Here is a 26,666-nt window from a genome sequence, read left to right as displayed (position 1 = left end):
CCCGCCAGGTGATCCAATCAAGTGCGAATAATGCGTTGTGACATTCCGTTTCAGGCCTGTGCGTTTGTGTTGCAACTATAGTTTTCTATTCCGCTTGCACTTAAGACGAACGTGATTATATGCGCATTTCATTGACGGGCTTAAATAAGAGTCAAAATGTAGATACGCCATCATAATAAATAAAAAAACACACATCAAAATACCCCTCAAAATACGACTGAATGTGGCCCGTTATGACACCGTGTTGAGCTGAGACGATGGCGATTCATATCTTGCTGTCATTTATCTCGCTTTTTTTTCAGTATGATTATGTTATGCGTGTCACATGTTGTCTATCTAACGTTGGTTCGCTATACGTCTTTTAGATGGAACTGGCCAGAGAGGAGAAATGCGAATTTCTACCTTTTCTGTCGCCGCGAAACCTGGTGATGAATGGGACACGAATCAAGGCCATGGAGTTCTTGCGCACCGAGCAGGCGGACGACGGCACATGGGTCGAAGACGAAGAACAGATGGTCAGGCTGAAGGCAGACTTCGTCATATCCGCCTTTGGGTCAACCCTCGAAGACATCTCAGGTAGGGCGGATGAGTGACCTGGATCGTAGCTTCTAAGGTGCTCGGAAATTATTAGAACTGCCTTGAAACGTATTCACTTCCCCTTTAATCTCGACCTGTTGACCGCTTTGAGTTATCGGTATATAGGCTAACATTAGACGTTGCAGAAAGCGTTTGATAGTTGTATTTTAACCCCTAATTGTCAAATAACTACTAAAACACGAGGAAAATGTGATTGTCACCAAGAAATATATGAGAATACTTGAATCGGAATAATCTGTCTAGTTTCGCTCAACCTTTTGTTATTATGTTCCTACGCCCAATACAATTATGTAGTCACCGAAGAATCAAAATATTCCAGTAGTTCTCCCAAAGCCGAGTGTAAAATATAATTTTTTCGCGTAAACGAACAGTGTGCGTTGTGAAAAAGACGATGACTTAAGCACATTAAAGGTCATGCTCTGTGCCACAGAGCAGACAACTTTTGTAGGTGTAACCATATTTTCAGCTTGTGATTGCTGTGATCGGCTACCTCAAGTTCCTTCTGGGAAAGTAGAATGATTGGAAGTTTTAATAGTTTCACCAGCGCACAAAGAATTCACTGACTGCACCTTCAAGCCATAGTATTTTTTTATGGGGGGAGGGGGGTCCGTCACTCGTGCTACCCATTTCGCATTCAGCAGTAATTGGCGCTTACTCTGCTGGAATGTATGCGTATAAAAAAATTATTTTCAGTCTGTCACTTAACATAAGCTCGTAAAATAAGCCGTGTAATATTTAAAGCATTCAGCGTCATGGCAGAATAAAGAATGACACACCGCAAACCGAAGTAAATTGTAAATTTTCGAGGTGAACATTCCACGGAGTTTTAACATTTACTTGTATTTAGTAGAATTTTTAGTCGGTCACACGAACCGTTTTCGCAATACATATCTTCTTCGAAACATCACACCAATACAAGTAAAACTGTTCTTTCTTTCTTTATGATAGTAAGAGAGATGAATTGTTTATTTACGAACACAGAGAGGTCAAGCGGGATAGGAAATGAAATAATAATCAAGCTATTTGTGTTCATTACAAACTTTTTCCGGATCCTCAGGATAGCAAAAGAGCGCACAAGATCCGTAACGACAAGCGAAAAGAGCGCACATGACGACAGCTTGTCTCGTGTGACACTTTCGCTTATCTTAAGCCTGCAACACATGCGAGCGGAAATCGCATTGCATCGCGCCGCCAAGCAGAGCAACCATAGCAACCGTCGCTGAGGCTATCACGGAACGTCACGGCATTGGTCCGTCGGATGCGGCGGTTCCCATGGTTACGCCGCTTGACGACGCGATGCAACGCGATTTTCGCTCACCTGTGTTTCACGCTTCAGGCGTGACACGCATGGAGTGTTTCCTCGCTCGCGAAAATGCGACGAGAAATGAACGCGCGCACCGAAGCCTACTGGGTGCTCCCGAATGCAGCGTGACGGATGTCGCCGTTGCCGCTGCATTGTCAATGCTACTAGACCATACAAACTGCAGTACTGTCGAGACCGGTTATAACGAAGTCGGTTATAACGAAATAGCGGCTACAGCGAAGCGATCACGATTACCCATTCCCGTTTGCACTTCGTTATAACCGAAGTCGGTTATAACAAAATAGCGGATATAGCGAAGTGATTTCCGATTCCCGTTGACTTCTTTATAAACGGTCTCGACAGTACGTCTAGATACTATAAGAGTCCTTGAATACGTTACTGGTCACGTAACTCCTCCATCCAAAAGTTGTTTGGACCCACAGCCTTAATGTCTATGGGTCCAAACAACTTTCTGTATATTTGAAATAACAATTTGAAACAAAATCAATCAATGAATGTACTTACTTTTCTACAACACTCTAAAAAATAATGTCACTCTTGATTTCTTTTTGCCTCAAAATGAATTAAATAAGAATTACGATGGCAAATTGCTAGGCAATCAGGCTGCATACTATAAACGTTCTAGCCTCATAAACGTTTAGCGATGCTCTGAACTTCCAGAAGCCGGACGCCTACGTTCACGCGCACTTCATCAGATAGTTGGTTGATCAGATGGTTGCGAATGAAGCGATACTACCGCCACTCTGGCTGATAAACTTGGCGATCATCCAGAGCCTTCCATTCTTGCAAGCTCCTCTCCCTCAGCGCGCAGAGGTGGTCGAGCTCCTCCTCGTCTACCTCACTCCTCTGCGCCTACCCTCTGGTCACATGACCTCTTCGTTAACCAATCAGCGTCGAGCACCTTACTCCTCCTGTGCAACCCGTCAACCAATCAGTATCGAGCCTCGCGGTCACGCTTTTATGTGGGCTTCACAAAGTGCCGAAAACCGATCCAAAGAATGATTCACGTTAATAACGCTATCACCGCCAAAAGTCAGCGCCGCGAGCAGCGCCGCCAAGTCGAGCCACTGCGAACCCGTACCATACACATAGCTGCTTGGTTCTTTTTCGCTTGCAATACATCGTTTTGTTTAAGAATGAATGCAAACGCTTATTTGTAAGTTTCCTTCCTAATTTGAGAATATTAAAGAGTGACTTCTGCTTGTATACAGTGATTCATTACAGGCGTAACAAAATGTCGGGGTACGAGATATTGTTAATGGAAAACTATTTGTCATCTCAAATTTGGCGAGGCTAGTGAGGTGATAAAACAAAATTTCCCCTCTCGATCAGTAGCGCCCCTGGCGGCAACTGTTGACCCTGCACCAAACGTTGGCCGAAGTTACGGGACCCGTTGGGTATTAAAGGACTCTGGCACTGTTAAAGCGCATATTAAATAATTGTTTAATGAATAAATAAAATATTTAAAGGGAAGCTGAAACACTTTGTAAGAAAACAAATTAGAGGTGAATTCTGGCGTATTTTTATCCCGTGAAGCTGAATATCCCGTTCGTTTTCTCCTTTTTCCCTGAAGATGAAACTAAACGCGAGAAAACATAAAAAACCCTCCAACTATACTTCGTCTCACCTTAGCATGGACTAACCGGGAATGCTGTGCTAGAGCTAGCGGCTAGCCTTGAGTGCCTTGACTGGAGCACTCGCTGGACGATCGCTCGTGCAGCCGCCGGGGCTTCATTCGAAGCAACTATCTCGCGCTTTTAGGCGCGGCTAACAATAGTTCATATTAACGTGAGACGAAGTATAGCCGTCTTGTCATACTAGGGTCTTTGGGCCGCCAAGCACGTGTCGCTCGTGGGGCCAGCGCGTGAAATTGCAAGCTTGCCAGTTATTTTCCCCAGCACTTAGAACATAGTAAGAGTGCGCGTGCAAAGCTTTTATATGCGCTGTAGATGCGCGAGAGCGGAGATTCCGAAACCTCCTTATAGGATATCTTGTCCTGGGAAGGAGGGGCTTCAGCGGTACTTTGAAGTTTCGTTTCTGCAGCCTCCGTGCACCAAATTGAAAATAATAATCTCCAAATACGCGATCCTGGAGGCCACAGGAATGATGAGGCCACAGGAATGATGTCGCAAAACATCATTAATTACACCAATATTACAGTGTACGAAACGGAATGCTGATCCAACCGCGTAGGTCGTACTCGACACGCCCGTAACGCGCTCGGCGCAAGAAGTGGAAATGCATGAATCACGTGATTGTTTGCCTGGCTCTCATTATGCGGGTCACGCTTTAGTGTGTTTTTGTGCGATGTTTTGTTATTGCTAGTCATGAACAAACTCGTCCACATTGCACTCTTAATTCGGGTGTTCCTTCTGTTCGCAGTTGTGGGCGCTCTCAGCCCCCTCAAGCTAAACAAGCATGGTCTACCTGAAGTGGACGTCGAGTCCATGCGGACCAGTGAACCGTGGGTGTTCTGTGGCGGAGACCTCGCCGGCGTTGCTGAGACCACCGTCGAGGCAGTGAACGACGGAAAGACGGCGTCTTGGCACATCCATAAATACCTTCAGGTCAGCACAAGCGCAACCCCCCCACCCCTTCCTTTAAAAAAGAAATAAACAAAACACTGTGAACCTTTGACACCTGATAAGAAAATACGTTTTGATTAGGTTTATGCAAATAAAAGTGAATAGTGGTTCGGATCCAATACCTCAATGTCATTCGTAGGTGTTCAGTGCTGTGAAGAGAATCCTTTATCGCGGCTTTCCCTTGCATTTTAATGGGTACGAATGCCGTAATAATATTATATTTGAACCACTATTGTATTCGCACGGCCCCAATGTTATCATCGTTATAATCATCCTCTGTTTATTTCTGTGCACGTGAATAGCTAATTGCCTGGATTATAACGCAGATAAATATTAATTAAGATTAAACTTAATAAACATTTTAAAAGAAATATTGGTGTGTTGTTATGGCTAAAGAAATTCCATTTAGCCCCCTAATAATGAGAATAAAATAAAATAAACCTATCAAAATGTGTCGATCCTAGTGCACTGCAAGCCACGTCTTACAAATCAATATTACTGTCCTGCTACAAACTTAAAATTTAAGTTTAACTCGGTTCTACATACATGATGGCGGGTTACACATATACTGTAAAACCCTTAATTTTAGTGGTCCCTATTTTTTGCAAATGGGTCACGCAGGACATAATTACGGCCACTAAATTTCGCGAAGTCCTGAAGCCCCTATTGAAACACTTAAGAATCGAAATTTTTACCTCCCCTTAACTTTCGCGAATTTTCAATTCACGAAAATTAAGAGCTCGCGAAAATAGAGGTTTTACAATATTTGATAGAAAGTTCGTTATTGTTTTTTTTTTTTGTCATCTGCGCACTTCATTGATACTTTTTGTTCCTCTCGTTCTACAGTCCCTGCACAATATTGATGTTGCCAAGATCCCAGCGCTGCCACGTTTCTACACCCCGATCGACTTGGTAGATCTCAGCGTTGAATTCTGCGGACTCAAGTTCAAGAACCCGTTTGGTCTCGCCAGTGCACCTCCCACAACAACCAGTGCCATGATTCGAAGAGCTTTCCAAGCTGGCTGGGGATTTGCACTGACCAAGACGTTCGGGCTTAACAAGGTACACTATTTGAGCAGATCTTTTTTTTAAAGTTGTCATTGCCCTACACTCTAAGACAGAGGTCGTCAACCGGCGGCCCGCGAGGCAATATTATTGCAGCCCCCCTCCCCCAAACACAAACACCAGTGAAAGGGGTATGTTTGTTTGCAAACCCGGTAGAACCGAACCCGGTTCTAACGCGTCCAGTGATAAACCCGGTGCAACCGACTTTTCCTTCAGGAAGCCCGCCAGAAAACCTACCAAAGTCGTTTGCTGCAAGTGCATTCTTCAGATTATGGTCTCTTTCGGGACCACCTGATCAGTGAACTCTCTCTGAAAGATTTCTTGATCCTCTCCAGAGTTAAAAAAAGAAATCTCGTAGTGACCTTGATTGAAGTGCTATGGCTACATCACGTGCATATAGTATATACTATATCTGCGAGCGTATTTCTTCGAGATAAAGACTGGGAAGGCAAGCGTGGGTTTTGCCATTGACAAATTCACTCCTCCAAAATGTTTGACGACGTTTACTTAAGCGTTTAATTGGGGAATGTTTGCAGCATGGTAAGCAATATTGATCACCCAAAATCTTGCTGAGAGGGGGCTCAAGCAATATTACGTTACGTGTGCCTAGATCAAGAGTCATCTTTGCATATCACGCTGAGTATGTGACAGTTTCTTTTACACTTATATTCTTAAAGACCCCTCCGCCCCTCTCTCTCTCTTTCTGCGGAGATTCGTCCAAGTGCAGTAAACGTTTGCCGACCCCTGCTCTAAGGAAATGGCTGAGTCGAGCACAAAACACGTTTTGGGAGGGGCAATCGATGTTATGTACGGAGGTAGTTCGGTGAATGAAGAAACTGAAAATCTTTATCGACTTAAAAGAAAAAAAGTATTTGTTGTGACATTGAGCTTGAAGCTAGCGTACGTCCTGCTGAGTGCAACAGCGTCGGCTTTATTATTAGTGCTGAATATAATTTCAGCCACGTCATTCGTGAAGCTCTCTCTGTATTTTTCGGCAAGTGACTTTCTCAAGTTCTCTGCGGGAAAGTAGGCGCACTGGATTTTTTTATAGTGTATAGTTGATGTGAGGTGCCAAGTATTCAGATAGTCAAACGAGTTTAATGTGTGTCACCCTTTCAATAAACCACTTATTTGTGTTGTATTGAACTCAGGAACTGAAAGGATCAGAGGTAGTCAAACTTGCACAAACTCAGCTGTGGAATATTTTTTTATTATTTCGGAAAAAAATTATCGATACGTTCTTCTGGGGTCAGCAGATGAAGTTAAGCCTAAGCAATAGAATCATAAGGGCGAAACGTCACTGAATATTCCAATATTACATTATGCAGAATGGTTTTAAGAAGCTCATGGCGCACTATAACAAACACGACGGACTCATTTTATAAATAAGTCGTCAAACAAGAAAAGTGATTTAATATTTTCGGACATAACTCTTTTTTTCACACAAAAATGAAGGTATATGTGCTCTTCTCGGAGATTCAAGGGTCGTGGTAAGAATAATTTAGTAAGCACTGAAGCACTGGAGCAGCCCACATGTGATCCTTTTATTATTATTTGAATCTATGAGGAACCTGCCTTCATCCAGTTAATAAAAAATGCAATGAAAACTAGAGGAACATGTTTATTATTTATGTTCTGAGCTATTGCGAAGGAATTATTTACGCACCGATCAGGTCGCAGCCGCGGAGGCACGGGTATAGAGTATTGATCTCTGCCGCAGTTGTCGAATAGCGGCTTGTGTGGCGTAATGACTGTCACGACAGTATATAGATTACATTGAGAAGATATGTCACACGTTCAAGACAGGAACCTTGCGCCGTCCTGTATTCATGGATATGTGTTTTTTTTTTTGCTTCTCGACATTGTCGTATAAACTCTCGTTTGCTCCTTGCACTGAAAGACGCGGCCCGCAGCCAGAACTTAGTCAATATAACTCTGTTAATCTGATGTTTACTGTTGCTTAATCAGGTTTTGATCAGGTATGTATGATTCCCATCCAATTCTTCAGGAATATCTAAATGACTCTACAATCAGTTCATCTTGTCTTTCTTCAGCATGGTATTTTTGTGGCGTTTTAGCTATTGCATCGCTGATTAGAAGTTAGACTTGCTTAATCTACTTTACCTGTAGTGCTGCGTTTCGGAGTAGCATAACCAACTGCTTCGTCGGGAGATATATATATATATATATATAGTCTGGGCTTGCTGCGTTCGAGGCAGACAATGTCTATGTTTTTCCACTGTCGAAGGTGCGGTTTAGAGTCTTCAGTCTTGGTTCCTTTTCGTAGAATCACGTTTTATGGGCAACGTTTCATCGATGTACGTTCCATAGATGCATGCACGTGTCGTCGACATTGTGGTGTTTTTTGGAAACTCGTTTTTTATACGCATACTATCGTTCACTACATTTTCTTTTGCTCGGTGGTTTTTACTCGGTACTTTCCGTACATAGTAAGTGGCTGAGTCTGTACGGGAAGTACTGCAAAGCCACCCGGGCGGCTCCGACACAGCAAAAGCGAAATCGCGAGACACAATCCCAGACTTTCAAAAAAAGAGCACGACATGCTGCCACGCCTCACTTCGCTCCGTTCGGGGAAAATAGATTATAATCTCAGTCTCGAGCTCACTGCGAGCCTCGTCAGAATCTCCTTTTGTTCGGCAAGGATGGACTACCATACGGATGCTGGCGGCCGAAGGGATGTGCACGGAAAGATTCTTTCGACGAAATGTCCCAAAATATGTATACAAAAGAAACGCGGGTGCGTTTCGAATAAACGAACCGTCAATGTAACGTCACATTGTCAACGAAACTATCCTTCGATTACACGTCCTTCGAAGAACTGATTTCCAGTGCCCGTCAGAAGATCTTCGGACTCAGACTGACGTCCGTTCTCCCACTGTCGGGGTCTGGTTAGCCAAAAAGGAGGCGGTAAACGAAGAAGCAAAACAGAAAGACTAGTTTATTCGCATTGCAATAGGTAGTACCGTTTTAAAAGAATGAAGTACACTGAAAGCCCAGCGTTCAGGTATTTTTATCGCTAAAGTCAGAATTCTGGAATCGCCGTGCTCTGGCCCGATGAGTCACAACATTCCGAAGCGTGTCATCGTGTCGCACACACTTCTTTCAATTTTTGGTTCTGGGTTGTGGGCCTCCGTAGGGTGATGGCCTCCGTAGGGTGATGGTGTCAGGATTAATAGCAAAGGACACCACGAGTCATCAAAGCCAGTCCAATGCCTTGTGAGCGACCACATGATCACATAATCAAGTGGTCACACCATCATGCGATCTTCGTCCTGTTTGACGTCGTGTGTCGCTCCACGCGCGAAGTCGTGCGTTACGTGCGCAGCGTTGAATTCATTCGAATAGCTCGCAGCGACCGCAGCTCTCTGTCGTACGGTGAAACGGAGTATAGAAAGACACGTAGACACAAAAATAATCCAAATTCATTCAGAATCGTGTAGTCTGGCGTTTCGTGGAATGCATTCGACACTACCGATGAGAAATGTTTCTTGCGTTACCAGGTCGCACAGGTTGAAATAGCAGAGAGGATCGACATTGCACGCCCGCCCACTCGGCGCTCATTACTGGTCGTCGTTTGGACTAACATTTAAGAACGATCTCGACAGCCCATAGGTAGCTTTTTGTGACATACTCCTTGAGACGTAAGCCAAAAGAAGTTCGAACGTGTTCAACCAAAATGTGATTTCCTAACACGAGGATGGATGGTGTAATGACCGCTTTAAGGCAGAATCGCAGACTTGCATTCGACTATGTTACGTCGTCTTTGTAGCCGCTTAGGATGAGAAAACGCACTTAAACTCTGTCCAATTTTTCAGGTAGCCCGGGAACTGCGTAAACCTTAAGTGAAAGAATTTCAGTATTTGCGAGGTCCAACTTACGCACTATCCGTGAGAATGAATGCTTAAAGCATTGTCAGAGTTATTCCAAGCCTACAATGAAGATACGACACGTGACAAATTATAAAACTATGTACGGAGTCTTACGTGTTCCAGGACTGCCTGATAGATAGCGCCAGCGTGACAGTGAGTTTTCTCCTGTCCTAAGGGGTAACAAGAAAGTGTAACGCACTTTAGCACGCTCAAGCGCAAATGCATGAGCTAGCCTTTTAGAGCTGACTCTGTGACCTGATATGTATACATACCTTCCAAGGCATTTCGACGCCGCGTTACCCGAGCACGCATTTCGCGGATGATAAGGGTCAGCAATTTCCGGAGGTTGTTAGACTTTAGGGTGCATTCGCAAGATTCACTTTTTTTTTCACTACCGAAAGACAGATGGCTAAAGGTACGTTGGGTTTCAGGATGTCGTGACGAACGTGTCGCCCCGCATCATCCGCGGGTCTACGTTCGGCCACACGTACGGACCTGGCCTGGGCTCCTTCCTCAACATCGAGCTGATCAGCGAGAAGACAGCGGCGTATTGGTGTGGAAGCATTAGCGAACTCAAGAGAGACTTCCCTGATCACGTACGTCCTTTTGCGGCGCAAGCCGTGATTAGAGATTTTTTTTTTTCCGAGGCCCCAACGCTTCGGGTCTTCCGAGCAGCTTGCGGCGTCGCGCCGCGCAAGCGCAGAAGTTCATCGCATGTGCAGTGCGAAGTCCGAAGCTCCTTAGGGGACCTAAAGCCCCCTATTCTTAAACTCCTCATCGGCAAGGTTTTGCAACGTATTGGGGGGTGTGCTTGAGCGTATAGTTGTGCACACCTGGAACTGGCAGTGGAAGGTGACGTGCGTTACGCCAATTCATAAGCCTGGATCAAAACACAAAGTGGAGAATTATCGCCACATCTCACTGAGCTGCATATGTGGCAAGATTTTAGAGCCTATTGTTTATAGCAATGTTGTGGGGCATTTCAATACAAATAGTTATGTCTCTTCTTCCCAACATGGTTTTAGAACGGGCCTCTCATGGGCCACACAGCTCGTAGAACTTCATCATCACTTGGTTTCGACGGCTGAGGGCAAAGGAGAAACGCACGCCATCTTTCTTGATTTGAGGAAGACTTTCGATAAAGAGTCTCACCCTTTGCTGCTACACGAACTGAGCTCCCTTATACTTGATGGAAACTTATACCGTCGGACATAAAATTACCTCTCTGGGAGAAAGCAGTGTGTCTTTGTAAATGGTGCAAGCTCAGATTTGTTGATGCGACTTCTGGCGTGCTGCAGGGGTCAGTGCTTGGACCTCTTTTATATATTATGTTTATATATGATATATCATCGACCATTAACTCGTCCATAAAGCTGTTTGCGGGCGATTGTGTTTTGTGTAGCAGGGTTGACAGTGTGAATGATTCGGCCTTTTTACAGTTGGATCTTGATAGGATATCGGATTGGTGAAGGATTTGCGAGTTAGGCTTGAATGTGGATAAGCGTGTGCAAGTCATTCTTGGGAGGAAATGTAACTTAGTCCCACCATGCTATTTTATTGGTCATGATAAATTAAGCAATAACACTGATGTTAAATATTTGGGGATTACCTTGTCAAGCACACTTTTTTTGATGTTCATGTCACTGAAACTGCTAAAAAGGCGAGACGAACTTTAAATTTTCTTTATTCAAAATCTACGCGGTGCTCCGAAGAAACTAAGGAAGAAAGCCTACTGCTATTTTGTTAGACCTGCACTGGAGTACGCATGTGTTTTGTGGGATCCGCACTGAAAGTACCTTGCAGATAGATTAGAGAAATTTCAAAACTCTGCGGCGAGATTTGTAACAGGAAATTATAGTAGAAAAAATAGCGTTACAGAGATTAAAAATGTCCTTGGTTTGGAAACTTTATTGTGAAGACGCAAAGATTTTCGATTGAGGTTCCTGCTTACAATTGTCAACGATTTGACAGGTATTGATAAAGGCAAATGCATAGAATTACCTAACTATATTTCAAATCGCATGGATCAATCCAGAAAGATAAAAAAAGAAATTTCGTAGTTCAAATTAGAAGAAGTTTTCATTTTTTTTTCACACACAATCGCTCAGTGGAACCTGTTCACCGAGTTAATGATGACATGGGACCATTTACCTCAGGATATGGTCTTGATTTGTAATACTGTAATTTATATTTATCGCTTATGTATTCTCTTTCTTGAAAGTTAAGGCCGTGCATTCGAGTGTTATGCCTTTTAGCTCTTTATTGAGCATATTAAATCATGGGCTGTACCTGTATATAATGCCGAATTTTCGGCGCTGCAAATTTCTTTTGCAAAAAAAAAAAAAAAAAAAAAAAAAACTTAGCGGAAGACATTTTTTCGCTACATGATACTTTGACTTCACGGTGCCCCGTGACATCACAAGGTTTCCTCTAAATGTAGTTTCACATGACGGCAGTATCATTAGGCGTCCCGGTGTCATGTGACCGCTTCATACAACGTCGCACCATTACGTGGCGTCGTAGTACCCCAAGTGGTGTCTTATCTCCCCTTTAAGTTTCCTGTCACGTGAAGTAACAAGGACGCGTGATATCATTGTGTCGCTCTAGCACGTTGTGAGGCGTAACAATGTCACGTGATTGCGGTGTCGCACATGATTACCGTCCGCTAAATTTAACAGAACATAAGTTCGCTAAATTTAGACACGGCAGTGTAACTGTGTGCCGCGTTTCGGCTACCACCGTATTTGCTTTACCAAACACAACAAGGAACCGCCATTTTGTTTCTCATGTAACTTCTACTAGTTCCATTGTATGTGTGACAAAATTTGACCCTGCTAACACATTGTATTATACCCAGGTTGTGATTGCCAGCATCATGTGCACCTTCGACGAAAAGGACTGGACTGAACTTGCGCAGATGGCAGAGGTAAGGTTTGCTGAACGTGCAACTACGGTTGCCAGGAACACGTCCCCTACTGGCGTGTCTTTCGTTCCATTCGCCGCTCTCGAGGACCTAGATTAAGGGGAGGGAGCAACTTAAGCCATTAATAACTTGCGAAATTTAATGGCGACCGGCTCCGGTGCAGCATGGGTGCACGTGTGCTTGCGTGAGCGAGGCGAGACAAGACCAAGCCTGGAGACACTCGCAGATAATTAGAAACGCGGCCCCCGAACCACATGACCGTGACCGAGCAGTTGAAAACGCTCTCTAATCTAAGCGCACTACAGAGCGCTTAGATTAGAGAGTAGGTGACGTCACTCAACGGAGATACGAAGGAGGGAAGCGGGGCGCTACCTGGTCTGCAGGTCTGGGGTGGAAAAAGGCGCAGCCTGGCGGCGGACATGCGGAACAAAAGAACGGAATTTAAATGCGGGAAGTTGGAGCTTGGAACACCACCGTTCGGACGAAGTGACCCTGGACGTGATTAAAAGGGCGAATGGACGCCAGGGTCGCTGTGCTCGCTGCGTCACAACCCACGCTGCTGTAGTTTCCGCTGGCCGTAAGGCTACAGAGCGAGGTACATCAAAGCATGCGGTTGTCTTATTCATAGTTCATACTTAATCATACTTATAGAAGGTAAAAATTAGGCAACCAATATTAGGGGGATGCTCTAAACACACCGATGAGAGACAACTTCAGAGTACCTTTTTGCAACCCTAGGTAACATAGCACCTCATGTTGGCGCTCCGCTGGAAATGTTCATGCAACATTTTTTACGGCGCTCTGGATAGTTGTTTGGTGGACTTCAAATTATATTGATAATATTGACAGTTTACTGGTTTAGAAAAAATAACATCGCCCTTGCACCATCTCACAAAGGGGCAGCACTATATTTAACTGGCCAAATGATAGTCATTCGTAGAAGTGCAGATATCGAAAACCCGAGGCAGAGAAACGTCCAAGGTCAATGTTCTCAGGTTCAAATATGACTGGCCAGTTCAAAGCTTTGAACCAACTAAAACAAAAAGGACTATATGCAGAAATTATATTTACGACTTATGCTCTGCGTCAAAATCTTCTATTTGAACGGTGAACAACGATGAATGTAAGTTTTTTTGTTTTGCACCGTTAATGTAAATGTTCATGATGTTTAAGTATTTATCTGTCAACGCATTTGCAGACGGCGGGGGCAGATGCACTGGAGCTCAATCTTTCATGCCCGCATGGAATGGGAGAGCGAGGAATGGGGCTTGCATGTGGACAGGTAAGGTCAAAATATCGTCCTAATGGTCCACTGCTTTATTTTTAGCTGCCGCATGAATAGGCACTTTTAATGAATAAGATACCGCCCATAGAAGGCCATTAATGAGACAATTTTCTTTTCTAGGACCCAAACCTTGTGCGAAACATTTGCTTATGGGTGCGGAAAGCCGTCAAAATCCCCTTCTTCGCTAAGCTCACTCCTAACGTCACCAATGTGGTTGACATTGCCAAGGCAGCCTACGAGGGTAAGTGTTAAAGCTTCACACAATGAAGTCATATTTTGAACGTAATTTGACAATTGTTAGCAAGCCAACAAGTGTATCGGGCTGTTTTTTGTTTATCTTCATACGGTTTTCAATACACACACGCACAAACACACATACGCACACACACACATATATATATATATATATGTGTGTGTGTGTATATTGACAACTGCATGAAGATAAATAAAAATTACATGATAGACTAGCTGGCTTGCTAACAATTGTGTTTGTTCAGTCCGTGGATCTTTCTTGTGTATTTGAATAATCACCGGCTCAGAAGCTTTAATTCATATATATATATATATATATATATATATATATACGGCAAAAAATGCACTTCAGACGGTAGTTGGAGTTTTTAAAACCTATTATTCGTAAAGTTCGTCGACGTCTCGAAAAAGGGCTGTCTCAAGCCGAAACGTCGACGAACGTTACGAATAATATCGTTTAAAAACTCCAACAGCCGTCTCAAGTGCGTTTTCTGCCGTATATACTTTTCGTCGTCCTGCGCTACGTTTCTTTTTTTCTCTCTCTCTCTCTCTCCTTCCCTCTCTCTCTCTCTCTATATATATATATAAAGTTTTTTTTTTATTTTATTTACAGAATTGTTTAAAAAAGGTCATGAAAGCTACACTTTTGTGGTTTGTGCGAGTGAGTTATACGGCCAGGGGGACATTATGTGGGTGGCCAGTTAATTAAAATTTGTTAGTTAACACTTTTTAATGAGTGAAAATAGTCTGAAGTTTTCAATTAGAAATTTGCAGAGCGTCGTCCAAAACCCCTAAATCACTAATTTTCTGACAGACTTTGAGCGCGTGAGAAACGTAGTAGTGCGCTGAATTTACCACTCGTGGAGCAGGTACAAGGCTGGGGCTACACAAGAGACGGAAAAATTGCGCGGGCGCCTTACCGCAACCGCTAGCCTTGTATCTGTTCCACGGTCGGTACCTTTAGTGCCCTACTACGCTTCTCGCGCGCTGAAGGTCTTTCTGAAAACGACTGATTTAGTGGTTTTTGATAACGCTCAGCAAGTTTGTAATAAGAACCATATGTCTATTTTCACTAAATAAAAAGTTTATTAACGAATTTTAATTAATAAGACGACTAATCGCAAAGATTAGACACCCACATAATGTCCCCATGGGTGGATAACTCACTCGCACAAGCCGCATAAGTGTAGCTTTCATGGTTTTTTTAAACGAATCTGTAAAGAAAAAAAAAAGAAAAAAAAAACACCTTGTACATACGAAAGCCGTACTCCGGCCGAAACGTCGAAGGATAAACCGCCCGCTGTTGCTGTTTTTACCAAGGGTTTTCTTTTATTTTCATATATATATATATATATATCTATACAGAACTTTTGCTTTTATTCTGCTTTTATAGGATTTTGCTTTTATAGGATGTTTGGAACATTAAATGGGATATATATATTGTCGAAATTACTTGGCTTATTAACTAATATTTGTTTAGTAACTCTTTAATTAGAAATTTTATGGGGGCCATGTTGCAATTAGAAATACATGCATGCACATTGTTCACGGGGGCCATGAGTGGCTTCACTGCTAGGGGGGGATATTAAGTATAATATTTTAAAATACTAGATCTGTTGATCAAGCGCCCTTACCTAGATCTTGCTGAAGAAAGGATCTTTATAATCATGTGCCCTCCGACCAAATTGAAAGAGTGCAAAACAAAGCGACAAGGTTTGTTTCTTGGAAAGAATGAGTGTGATGAAAGCACCAGTGCCACAAAAATGACCTTTTTTAAGCCACTATTTTTTCAAAAATTGTCTTCGGTTAAAGTGAATCAGCCAACAGATAAGAATATTCAAACAAATTTATTTCTGTTATATTTTTTTTCAAGAGACATGTCATGCTTACACCATAAAATGATTCAATTGCAGAACTGATGCTTCCAAATGCCCATTTTTTCACGTTCAGATGAAGATTCAAATCAGATAGACTGTAATATTGTTTCAATACTTTCAAATCATTTGTTTCTCATTGATTGTTAAACAAAAATTAGTAATTATGTTTTATTCTATGTTGTGATTTTTTTTTACATTGAAGTTTTGTCATGCCTGTAAGTTTGTGTGAATATTTCTGTGTATATTTGGGGGCATTTTTATGTGTATGTTTGAACTCACTTTTCTTTAATAATTCCCTCTAGGTGGTGCAGGTTAAAATAAATAAATAAATATGCCGCAGCTTTTTTGTCTTTATTAAAGGCAACTCCGGTATACATTTTTTTTTTAAATTTGGGATTACGATTATTTTTAGCTAAAGCAGTGTCACTTAATTACAAGTTATAATTTTTTTTTCTCGATATTTGTGCAGTAGTATAAATGTCACGGTTCAAAGTTTGGTGTAGGTCGTCTACGGCAAAACCGAAACTATCTGCCAGAGGGATGTCAACACTGATCATCAGCCGTACGGTCGCGGCGTGACGTCACGGGGGTGCTGCCCCAGTGTTGCTTGACTAAAAGCTAACTCGCTTGCCGCCCGCTGAAGAGCAGCTGTAGCGTCTCTAAAATCGGTTTTAGTGTGTTATGCGGCTTCACTTAAATGTAATATTTTGGGCTGTGGTCATATTTCGTGCCTCTAAAGCATTACCAGTCATTCATTTTGGTTTCATTTTCGACCGGAGTTTCTCTTCTAGATATTTCTAAATTCACCTACAAAAAAAAAAAAAGTTTACTGTCATGGCGCTTTTGCTTTTTTTATAGGAAAAGCAGACGGAGTGACAGCTGTGAACACCGTGTCCGGCCTGATGGGACTCAAGTACAACAGCGATCCGTGGCCAGGAGTCGGGGCGCAGAAGAGGACCACTTATGGCGGCATGTCTGGGAACGCCATTCGCCCCATCGCCCTGAGGGCCGTCTCGGCCATCGCAAGGGCTCTGCCCGGCTTCCCAATCCTGGCCACGGGAGGCATCGACTCCGCCGAAGCCGGATTTCAGTTTCTCCAAGCTGGGGCTTCTGTGCTCCAGGTCTTGTAACGTGTCCTTACAACAGTGACGAGACTGTATAGAACAGTCTCTTAACAGATTGCGATGTAATTTAGTGTAAAGGTTAAGCTAGATGATGCATTTCTTTACTAAAAATATAAAAGGGATATTTCAGCTAAATATAAAAGACAACAACAACAACAAAAATATTTGTTTTTATTAGACACCCTGGCTGGCACGGGTCAGCGTGGCATTTATTGAACGAGGTAAAATGTAAGCCAGTTCTTTCTTTATTTTCCGCACGTTTCTTAGTTGTAATGACCCAGAATGCTATTTGATGATTTCGAAAAAATGCCTTAGAATTACGTTCGTCTCTAGTGGAAAGTTTTTTTTTTTTTTCATACTCAAGTAGGTTCATATTTTCATGCTTCCAGATAATGAAGGCACTACTTACGACACATATGCAGCAAACTATGATGCGAAACATTATGAAACTAATTTATGCGTGCTCTTTAAAAGGACACCGTGCCATAGTGTCTAGGATGTATATTAGTACTTAAATTTAGTGCGATGAGAGGTGGCTGCCCACTTTACAAACACCCTGAGGAAGAATGGAATTCTATGTCGTTCTTCTCGAGAACCGGTAAATATGTCTGAGGCAACGCTAAAGGAGTTCGTCATTTAGGAAATTCCAGCTGGTATCTTGATAGCAAAGCGTGTAATATAAACCACTTTAAGCAGAGAGAGTTTCAAGTCAGTTCTCAGAGACGTTAATGAAGTTGCAGACATTTCGAGCGCTCTTTTTGTACGTTTTTATTTCTTCTAATTTACATGCTTGCAATTAAAACTTTACCACCTCGGTAAAAAGAAAAACAAATCAGTAAAAAGCATTCCGAAATTGGCGACCAATCACGTCGTGCCACCCTGCTAGTATCCAAAACAAAATCTAATTAGCGAAATGCCTAGCCCTTTGGACGCAGCTATATATCGCATTTTCAGCGCTTTCTCCAGTCTAGTTACAGGAATTCAATTGTGTGAATGTTTTCACTTAGACAAGGTCAGGACAGGTATATTCTTTTATCTTGTCCAGATTTGGCCGTAATTAAAATTAAATATAACTCCCAACGGCGACTATCAAACATAATTGTTTGAAGCAAGGTAAAAAGCGCAGACGGGCTGGGGAGAAGGCACCCTGAATTCGGTACAATATTTTGCAGAGGAGAGAAGGCGAAAGACTAGGTAATAATCCCTTTTCTGACGTATCCTGCTTACACTCCTTCTTCAAGGTCCTTCCTTCAAATCGGGCGCCATTAAACTGTTCGTCTTTTCCCTATGCTTCTGTATACACCGACGTAACTTCCTGACGTCACGTCATTATGGTGGCGCTGCTGTCAGCACAGCGCATGCGCAAACAATTTTCTTCAAGTGAATATTTTTTTTTTATTTGCTCGGTCAGGGTTCAGATTTGATAGGCAGAACTCGGGCTTGTTGGTAAGCGGCGTGTTGGCGTATAACCGTAAGGAGTTAGTTTCTAAGCACCGTCCTAATAGTTTAGGAAGTTAGTTTCTAACCAACGTTACTAGATCCACTCTGTTGGGAAACTGCTATAGAGACTGGTCTGAAAAAGTGGCGCCGATCCGTACTCGAGAACCGAGCTAATGGCGATCACAACGCCGCCATTTCTCCCGCAGCGGCCACTCGAGGAACTGCACGTGGCTTCTATTTTGGCTTCAATCGGCCATTTTGGCGCCGAAACAGATACGGTGGAAGGGGTTCCAGGGGTGCTACACCCGTCTTCCAAGCGGACGCGCCGCCAATTACTACCGAACTTAAGATGCACCTAGGTCTGGACGCGCTACCTGAAATCAATCATGGTTGTATAAAAACAATAGTAGTTGTGCCGAAAAACCTTGCAAACTAAAAATTTCAGAAAACATCACGCGCCCTTCATTTTGTACTTTACTCCGATAAAAGTTACTACAAAAAGAGTTTTTTTCCGTTGGATTTTACGCAAAAACATGCTTTCTAAAAGCTCAAGATGACCACAGTAAAGTCAAATGATAAGAGCGGCGCTGTGGTCGTATTTAGCTGGGTCTCGGCGGACGCCAGCGGCCCAGGTTTCATCGGTGAGTTTCCCAACTGAGGGTTCTAGTAACGTTGTTTCTAAGTCAAGACACTGTTTTAATTCCGCGTTAAAGGTTTGACAAAAACATTTGCGAAGACATTTCTACGCCTTTTTCAGTCTAACGTTGTATCTCTAAAAGCGTTTTAACTGCAGTCAAATGATCCAGTGAAGCGTAATGGAAGGTGTCTGATTTCGGTTGTCCTAAATGTTTACCTCGCAGGTATGCAGCTCAATTCAGAACCAGGACTTTACGGTTATCGAGGATTACTTGACGGGACTTAAAGCAGCCTTGTACATCCGGAACCTGAAAGGCATGGAGGACTGGGAAAGTCAGTCGCCCCCTGTGAAGCCACATCAGAAGGGGAAACCGATTGTGAAGCTCGAAGACATTGAAAACGAGGTGGGATATCTTATTTAAACAAAAACAATTTAGTTTTCGCATTTTAGATACGTAAAGTAAAAGTAAAATGCGCTATATTTATTTTTTCAGCGACTCCCTAACTTCGGGCCATACCTTCAGAAGAAGGAGGGTATGATTGCAGAAGAGAAAAAACGCTCGGACCTACTTTCCAATCACCACGTGCCCCAGCGAGAGCTTAGGATACTCAAGGAAAAAATCCCGAATGTGCAGGTAAGTGTTTTCCAAACGCTGCCTGCAATGGATGAGAGAATGTATACGAGTAACTTCAGAATTATCAAGAAACAATGATTATTGCTTCTAGAATTGCTTTCATCACATTATTAGGCACGAAATATACAATGCTACAGTAAGGCTGAAAAGAAAGCGCCCACTAAGATGCCCTTTTTTGCAGGATGTAATTGGAGAATCACTCAAGAAGATTGGGACCTTTGGCGATCTGGACGTAAAGGAGCAGGTAGTTGCTTTGATCGATGAGGTAAGGCGTGGTTTTACACTTGTCCGCTGTGCTTTCTTTTATTTGCTTTCTCTGTTTAGTTGCGTTTTGAATCTCAAAGAATGCTTGACCAACGGACACTACCATTTGTTTCCATACTGAAAAGGAACCAATGTAGGTATAGATTCTTAAACAGGTCTAAACAGACACGCCATGTTGTTGTCTGTTTAACAGAGACACAGTTAATAAATAACAAAACGGCCCGTGAATTACTGCAACATTTCTGCAGTAATGCGAGACTTGCGCATTAAACAAAATGCATCTGTGACTATGTTTTAATCAATACAACAATGTTTCGTTTTGTGGACCTTATGCGCAGGAACGTTTTTATAAGTTTCTCAGCTAATGATTTTGCTAATTTATGTATTCAATGATATAATTTGTTTCATCACTGTTTTTTCAAAGGACTGAAGAATGTCGATTCAAAGGTCGTATTAAAAATATTGAATTAGATAAAATGCTGAGTACTCAAGATCGTCGTATTGACTGTATTTGGAGGGGCTCCAAATGTAAAATATCATTTGTCCAGAGCTCTAGAAAACTTTCACACTTTGCCAGAAAGCTGTTGTCGCCCGAAAATTAAGGGCAATAATCATCTGAGGCTACACAATGTCCAAGGCCCCTTAAAGTCAGACGTGGCAAGATTTCTTACAGAAAATAAAAATGTGATATGCTCTCCCATAACTACAATATACACAATACCGTTTCGTGGTTTGCTTGTTTCTGACGCAACAAATCTGTCTTATAGGACATGTGCATCAACTGTGGCAAGTGCTACATGACGTGCAACGACTCAGGCTACCAGGCTATCACCTTCGACAAGGACACCCATCTCCCGTTTGTCACCAACGATTGCACAGGCTGCACGTTGTGCTTGTCCGTGTGTCCTATTCCCGAGTGCATCCAGATGATCAAGAGGAAGACGCCGTCCCACCCCAAGCGAGGCGTTCCGTTCGACGAAACGGAATATTTCATGAAGACCAGATTTCCATTGCCTGCTCAATGAGACGAAACTTGTGCCCATTCTTTTTTTCTGACAACTGCAGCACTCATACTCTAGTGAGAAAGATTGTGTATGAAAATTATATTTTTTCACGATCAAATAAGAGTTTCCGTGCTGGCTCTGAGGCGTTCCTGAGCCAAAGGTCCAGAACGCCAGCAATAAAAACTCGTAAGTTTTGATTCACGAATTTCTTCATTTTTTATGCATGTAATTATTTTGCGTTCGGCGTTTGAACACGTCATGCATGGTGAGTGTAACGAGAATTGGGAATAAAACGAATTGCTTCCCAACAAGTACCGTACGGTACTTGTTGGGAAGCAATTCGTTAGCTTATATCCTGGTAGACTACAAACCTGATGTGTCTTTTGTGCAACATTTGTTTTTTATATTCATCGTATCTCAGACACAGGTCTGTCTAAACAACTAGACCGAAGTGCCCTGCATGGAACTCAAGGCCTAATTAACATATAGAGAAGTCGTAATAAAATTTTAATATTTCGTGTCACGTCATGATACTCATGTCAATCGAAACAGGAGTCGCTCGATGCAGTAAATATTTAGTCAGATTCAGTTCGGTGTACAGGTTATGTAAAGATTGTGTGCCTCTCTTCAATATATAATTCACAATGAAAACAAAGGAACCTGACAAGCCAGGTAATTTACTCTGCTATATTTATGTTTCAGCTCCTTAGTCTCCGAAACATACGGATTTCTGAACTTTCAAGTACAGCACAATAAGAGCAGCATATAAAGAACAGACAGAAAAAAAAAACATATTTACCTTGTCGACTATCTGCGGCATAGTACTGATCGCGACGAATTCAAATGATCCAGCCTTTCACGCGGCTGCGTAAACGCGATGTCATTTCAGTTAGGCTTATTTACATCTACTTTGAAACGGAATATTATATGCCGCCATGTATTACTTAAAAGGGATAAGTCGAAACCGTCGTTTAAAAATAACTTTTTAGTTTTCCACACGAATACCAAATTAAGGAAACGCAATCGGAGCTTTCCTCATCCATTTTGTCATCACTATGAAGTATTTTTTAAAGACCTTCATTATATTTTTTAAAAATGGGCCTGCTTACTTTAGTGATTCTTCATTTTATACGAAAAGTCACTTGATTGAATTCGGCAAGTTTGGGTATGCGTGAAGGCAGCCCGTGGAACCTTGAAGGGTTCACTTTCAATGCGATTTGCAGGTGTTCCAACTTGACCCGATCGGTTTCAATTGAACTTCAAAGCGAGGAATATCATTTGACGGTTTCGACATCTGAAGTGCCTTTTCGACAAAGTATATTTCCGTCAAAAGCGCAAACTATCTTATGCATTATTTATCAGTCGAGGAAAGAAAAAGGCCAACGCCACTCCTAGAATTTAAATTGCGCTGAGGTTTGAACTCCCGTGAGATTAGAAAGTATTGAAGTTTGAGCTGCTTCCTCGGGGATATTATTCTTTTAAAACGAATAGTGTTTGGGCTGTTTGGTGAACGATAAGCTTGAAGTTACATTGTATATGGCTCGTTTTGAGAAAAATAGAGGATTAAAGCCTCTAAGTCCGCAACACCAACACAATGAAGGAAAAGAAAATTCAATCATTTCAGCTGTTTTGCAATCCTGCAAGTAAGTGTCCTTGAGTCCCTTTTATAAACAGCCCGGCTCTTTTTATTTGTGCCTCAGGGTAATAAAATACAGATATGTAAGAAGGATGAAGAGTATAATACTCGTATGTTTTGCACAAAAGTTGTTTTCACCCTGGTTAGAATAACAAAGTAGAAGCCGAAGCAGATTTCACTTTTTTCCCTGAAAAGCAAATATTTTTATTACCTCACAGTACATGTCAAATAAGCGCTTTATATGTGTTTTAGCAGTGTTTCTTGGCACCTCAGTGAATAAATGCAAAACAGGGATAAATGTATTTTTTCTGTCCCTTTCGGTTCAAATTTTGTACTATTTTCTTCTAGAAATACCTAGTAGTTACACATCCCAGAGCAGATAGCTGAAAAATCCGTGCTAAAATAATATCAAAATTTCGTAATTATATGTCGTCAATATACTCATTCTGCGATGTAAGTCATTAGATTGCAATTAGGCGCATGCTCGAAAATTTACAAGCAGGGGACGTCAACTGTCGGAGGAAGGATGGATACTTTTCAGGTGTATTTGTTTTATAATTTCACGTTATTAATTTAACTCTAAACTTCAAAATGCCTAGGTTTTTTTTTTTTAATGTGGAAACATTGGTAATTATTTTGTAGAGTACTTTGAGCATTACGTTTTGCCCGAGATTTGAATCGTTTGTGTAAAGATTGAAAGAAAGTGCGAGTAAAAACCTTTTTAATGCACCGAGTCCTGCGTTACCGTTATTTATGTATAAGTCGGGCAAGACTCACCAAAGACAAACTTTGTGGAATTTAGCTAAAAGTTGGAAGTTTCGCAGGACAGTTTGACCTCGAGAATGGATAAAAACCTTGCCACATGCCTAACTCTTACCAACTAAGAACATAAAAAGGTACGATTGAGGCGATGGTTCTAAAAACCAAAATGCCACGACCAAGAGAAAAATAGCGGATGCACCAGAAAAGCCGCCTAATCTACTCACCTGAACGTATAGCGCTACTCCTTGGCAGCAACCACGAGCGATGCACATCGCCTGAGTCGTGTTTACTGTGGGAGGCAGTTGACTCTGTCAAAATGTTCAGGAAAGAGGCGTGAGACCTAACGCTGGTAATAAAGAACACAAAAAAAAAAAACTCATATTATTCCAGCCCCGTGGTGGCAACTGATCCCTGTGTGTTTAGCGCGCCCTCAAAAAGTGGTCCTTCGACATCCGCCGGATGAACTCGTAAAAACGCCATGCGTCACGATTCTGGCGGTGGCGCATCGGCAGAGGTGAATGTGCCAGACACCTGGTCTGCCACATCCGACCGGACTTTCGACGAAAACCAAACCAGACACGAGTTGGAACGCCGTTGCGACAGCGATCCTCTTGCGTTCGGTCTCCTGCTTTTTTCGCCGTGCACTTTTCGAACAACCGCCAGAATCTTGACATCAGACAGCATGCTACGCCGTCTCCTGTGAAGCCGTTTGCTGCGATTTCGGGATCCACTTTAAATCCGCGTGTAATGTAGGACGGTAAACGCGCCAGTCAAAGACGTTTTTCCAGGCACAGTAGCTAATCTGAAAAGGGTCTCCATGCTTCGCGGAGTCTATAAAACTATACTTTTAGGACGGCGTCAAACAGCTGGTTTTCTTACCACGCCAAGACAGATTTGAAGCTGTGTAAAAAGAAAAAAAAAGAAAGAAATACGAGTCAGACTTTTCCAGCAACATGCATCCTCGGTCTCGTTGTTTCTTGTTTTGTTTTACTGTGACGCCATATTTCGCTACGTCAGAACTGTTTTTCAATGATAAGGACAGATGCAAGGTTTGCATCACACGAGCCACTTCTTTTGAAATGAAAGGCCGAATAACGACGTTAATATATGTGGCAGTTTAGTAATAGGTGGTCGGCGGCTACGGAGTGCAACTTATATCCCTCCGGGTGCCCTTTAGCAGGGTGGCAGAGCAGTAATGTGGAAGCCATCATGATTAAACAATAAAAAAACTGGCATGCTCATTTATATGCTATATATTTATCTAAATGACCTTTGGGAAGTGGAAGTTTGTTAGCGTGATGCTGCAAGAGTTTACATATAGGGTGTGAGACTAGTTTTTCTACTGAAAAGTAAGTCCAAATGTTATGTGGAAGTAATGCTAATTGAACGCTGAAAACTGCACTGCAGTGAGTCCAATGGCAACCGCTAAAATTACGCCTTGCGTCATGATATTTGGCGACTGAATGTTATGGGAATTTCATTATGTCCGATTTCCCACCCTTTTGGAAATAGGAGTCCACTTGACATATCTCGTAAAAATACGGTGTCATAACGATAAATGCAAAAAAAATACGCGGTATCATTACTATAAAAGTTTAGAACTGAGAAGACTGAGAATCATTGTATAATATTATCTCAACGTACCGTCGCTTGATACGCCGCCGTCTGACAAGTACAGCATCGGCTCTGGAAGGCAAGGCAAAAACAGTAATTATACATATTTAAACAATTTTCAGTAACGCTCAATAAATGCGGTGTTTTGTTTTATTCTTAGTTTCTAATTACGCTTGAAATATTCGTACAGTAGTCGCGTCGTACTACTGCTGAACCTAAACTCAAATCAAGCGTAAGGTTCTGGTGCGGACTCGGTAATGCTGCGTAAGACAGAAGCGTCTCACGTTCCCTGCGAGTAATGCTCCAGGAAGCAGTCATAAAGCTCTAAATGAGAAAGGTGGAACAAATAATAGGCTTGTTCATAGAGTGTTAGTTTTGTAAACAATTGGAATGAAAAATGTAATCAGCGTCATGTGTTTAATTGTCATAAATAAATAGATAGTCAAATTTGTTTTACACTTACCGTAAAATTCACATTATTCGAGTTCAAGCAAAAATAGCTGACAGGAATCCGAGGTGCGAGCTGAGAACACAATCAACCGCATAAAAATGTTAAAATCTGATACAGTATATAAACGGCAAATTATTGAAAAATAAAACTTTTAAAAATAAGTATTGCCCGACGGTAATCAGTCAACGTTTTGTGGTATTGAGCCCTACATGTGGCCTAAGTATGGAGCACCTGATGTAAAGTAGTAATTTGAGTTCAAGACTGGTCACAAGACCGCCCGGCTGCCATATTATTCCCGTAGAAGGCATTCGTTAAAAACATGTATCACATAAAAAAAATTTCCTGACCAGATCCCAACAAACTAGGCACTAGCACGGTTACAAGACCATTTCCTCAAAAGATTATTGACTCAACTGAATTTGGTGCAAATAGTACCCATTTCCAAAGGCTGAAAATAATAAATTTCTGCAATGATTATGTAATTCGACAATGTTTATATATGGAGTCAAGATAGTAGGTGTCATGGACTCCTCATGGAGTCAAGATAGTAGAGGTGGGGAACAAACCTTCGTAAAATTGGATTATACACTGCCCCAGTGTATAATCCAATTTTACGAAGGTTTGTTCCCCACCTACTATCTTGACTCCATGAGGGCTTTTGAAAAGGGGTTTCGAAGTGCCTACTAAAAAACGAAAAAAAGAAATTATAAATTAAGTGAAGTGAAATACCCAAAACATGCAAAACGACACATTACAGAGAAGGACGTTAAGATGATGGCAGGATTGTGTAGTCCTGATTTAGGTTCGAAAACTGCAGCAGTTCTGAACAACGTAAAGAAAAGGTTTTCTCAATGCGTTTTTGCCCCACGCTAAAAAAAAAAAAAAATCTATTCGCTATTTACAGTTACAATGTTAGTACCCAGAAATGACATAATTTCTCTAGCGCTTGATGAAAGTTTTGATAGAACGCCCCGATATAGTTTTAAGGCAATATGAAAATGTAACGATTAAAGAAATTGATTTAGGACTTAATTTTTCCCTATATATTGGTGCTGCATTGCAATCTTGTGCCACGTTGATAAGGGTTCGCATAAAGTAGTAAACACAAACTTTGCTTAATAAGATTACACAAAAGGCATATTATTTGTCACGAAAGCTTCACTGAGAACTCTAATTTATACCTAAGATAAATATATGTTCAATCGCAATAAGTAATGCGTGAATTAACAATAATCCTGGAGCACAAAGTGAACCTCCTGGTTACTTTTATCAATCGTAATTGCAAAGTAAGATTTCGTCGGT

The 26,666-nt window shown here is 41.9% G+C and overlaps 1 protein-coding gene across 1 annotated transcript in view; it reads left to right on the top strand.

Annotated features, from left to right (window-relative positions):
* Window positions 1–21,098, top strand: part of LOC8040751 (dihydropyrimidine dehydrogenase [NADP(+)]) — a 52,973-nt gene extending 31,875 nt beyond the window's left edge. Inside the window, exons 11-22 of the mRNA XM_002401129.5 lie at window positions 366–576; window positions 4,304–4,488; window positions 5,353–5,568; window positions 9,893–10,057; window positions 12,319–12,387; window positions 13,583–13,666; window positions 13,790–13,910; window positions 16,657–16,919; window positions 19,223–19,402; window positions 19,493–19,633; window positions 19,815–19,898; window positions 20,665–21,098. Of these exons, the coding sequence (XP_002401173.3) occupies window positions 366–576; window positions 4,304–4,488; window positions 5,353–5,568; window positions 9,893–10,057; window positions 12,319–12,387; window positions 13,583–13,666; window positions 13,790–13,910; window positions 16,657–16,919; window positions 19,223–19,402; window positions 19,493–19,633; window positions 19,815–19,898; window positions 20,665–20,922 (1,977 nt within the window). The 3' untranslated portion in view covers window positions 20,923–21,098. The remainder of the gene's footprint in view (window positions 1–365; window positions 577–4,303; window positions 4,489–5,352; window positions 5,569–9,892; window positions 10,058–12,318; window positions 12,388–13,582; window positions 13,667–13,789; window positions 13,911–16,656; window positions 16,920–19,222; window positions 19,403–19,492; window positions 19,634–19,814; window positions 19,899–20,664) is intronic.
* Window positions 21,099–26,666: the final 5,568 nt, after the last annotated feature.

Source organism: Ixodes scapularis, unplaced genomic scaffold (genome assembly GCF_016920785.2).
Source record: "Ixodes scapularis isolate PalLabHiFi unplaced genomic scaffold, ASM1692078v2 PGA_scaffold12__126_contigs__length_90152505, whole genome shotgun sequence".
Classification (NCBI taxonomy): Eukaryota; Metazoa; Arthropoda; class Arachnida; order Ixodida; family Ixodidae; genus Ixodes; species Ixodes scapularis.
The sequence above is the reverse complement of the archived record's forward strand: the minus strand, read 5'-3'. Positions and strand labels throughout refer to the sequence as shown.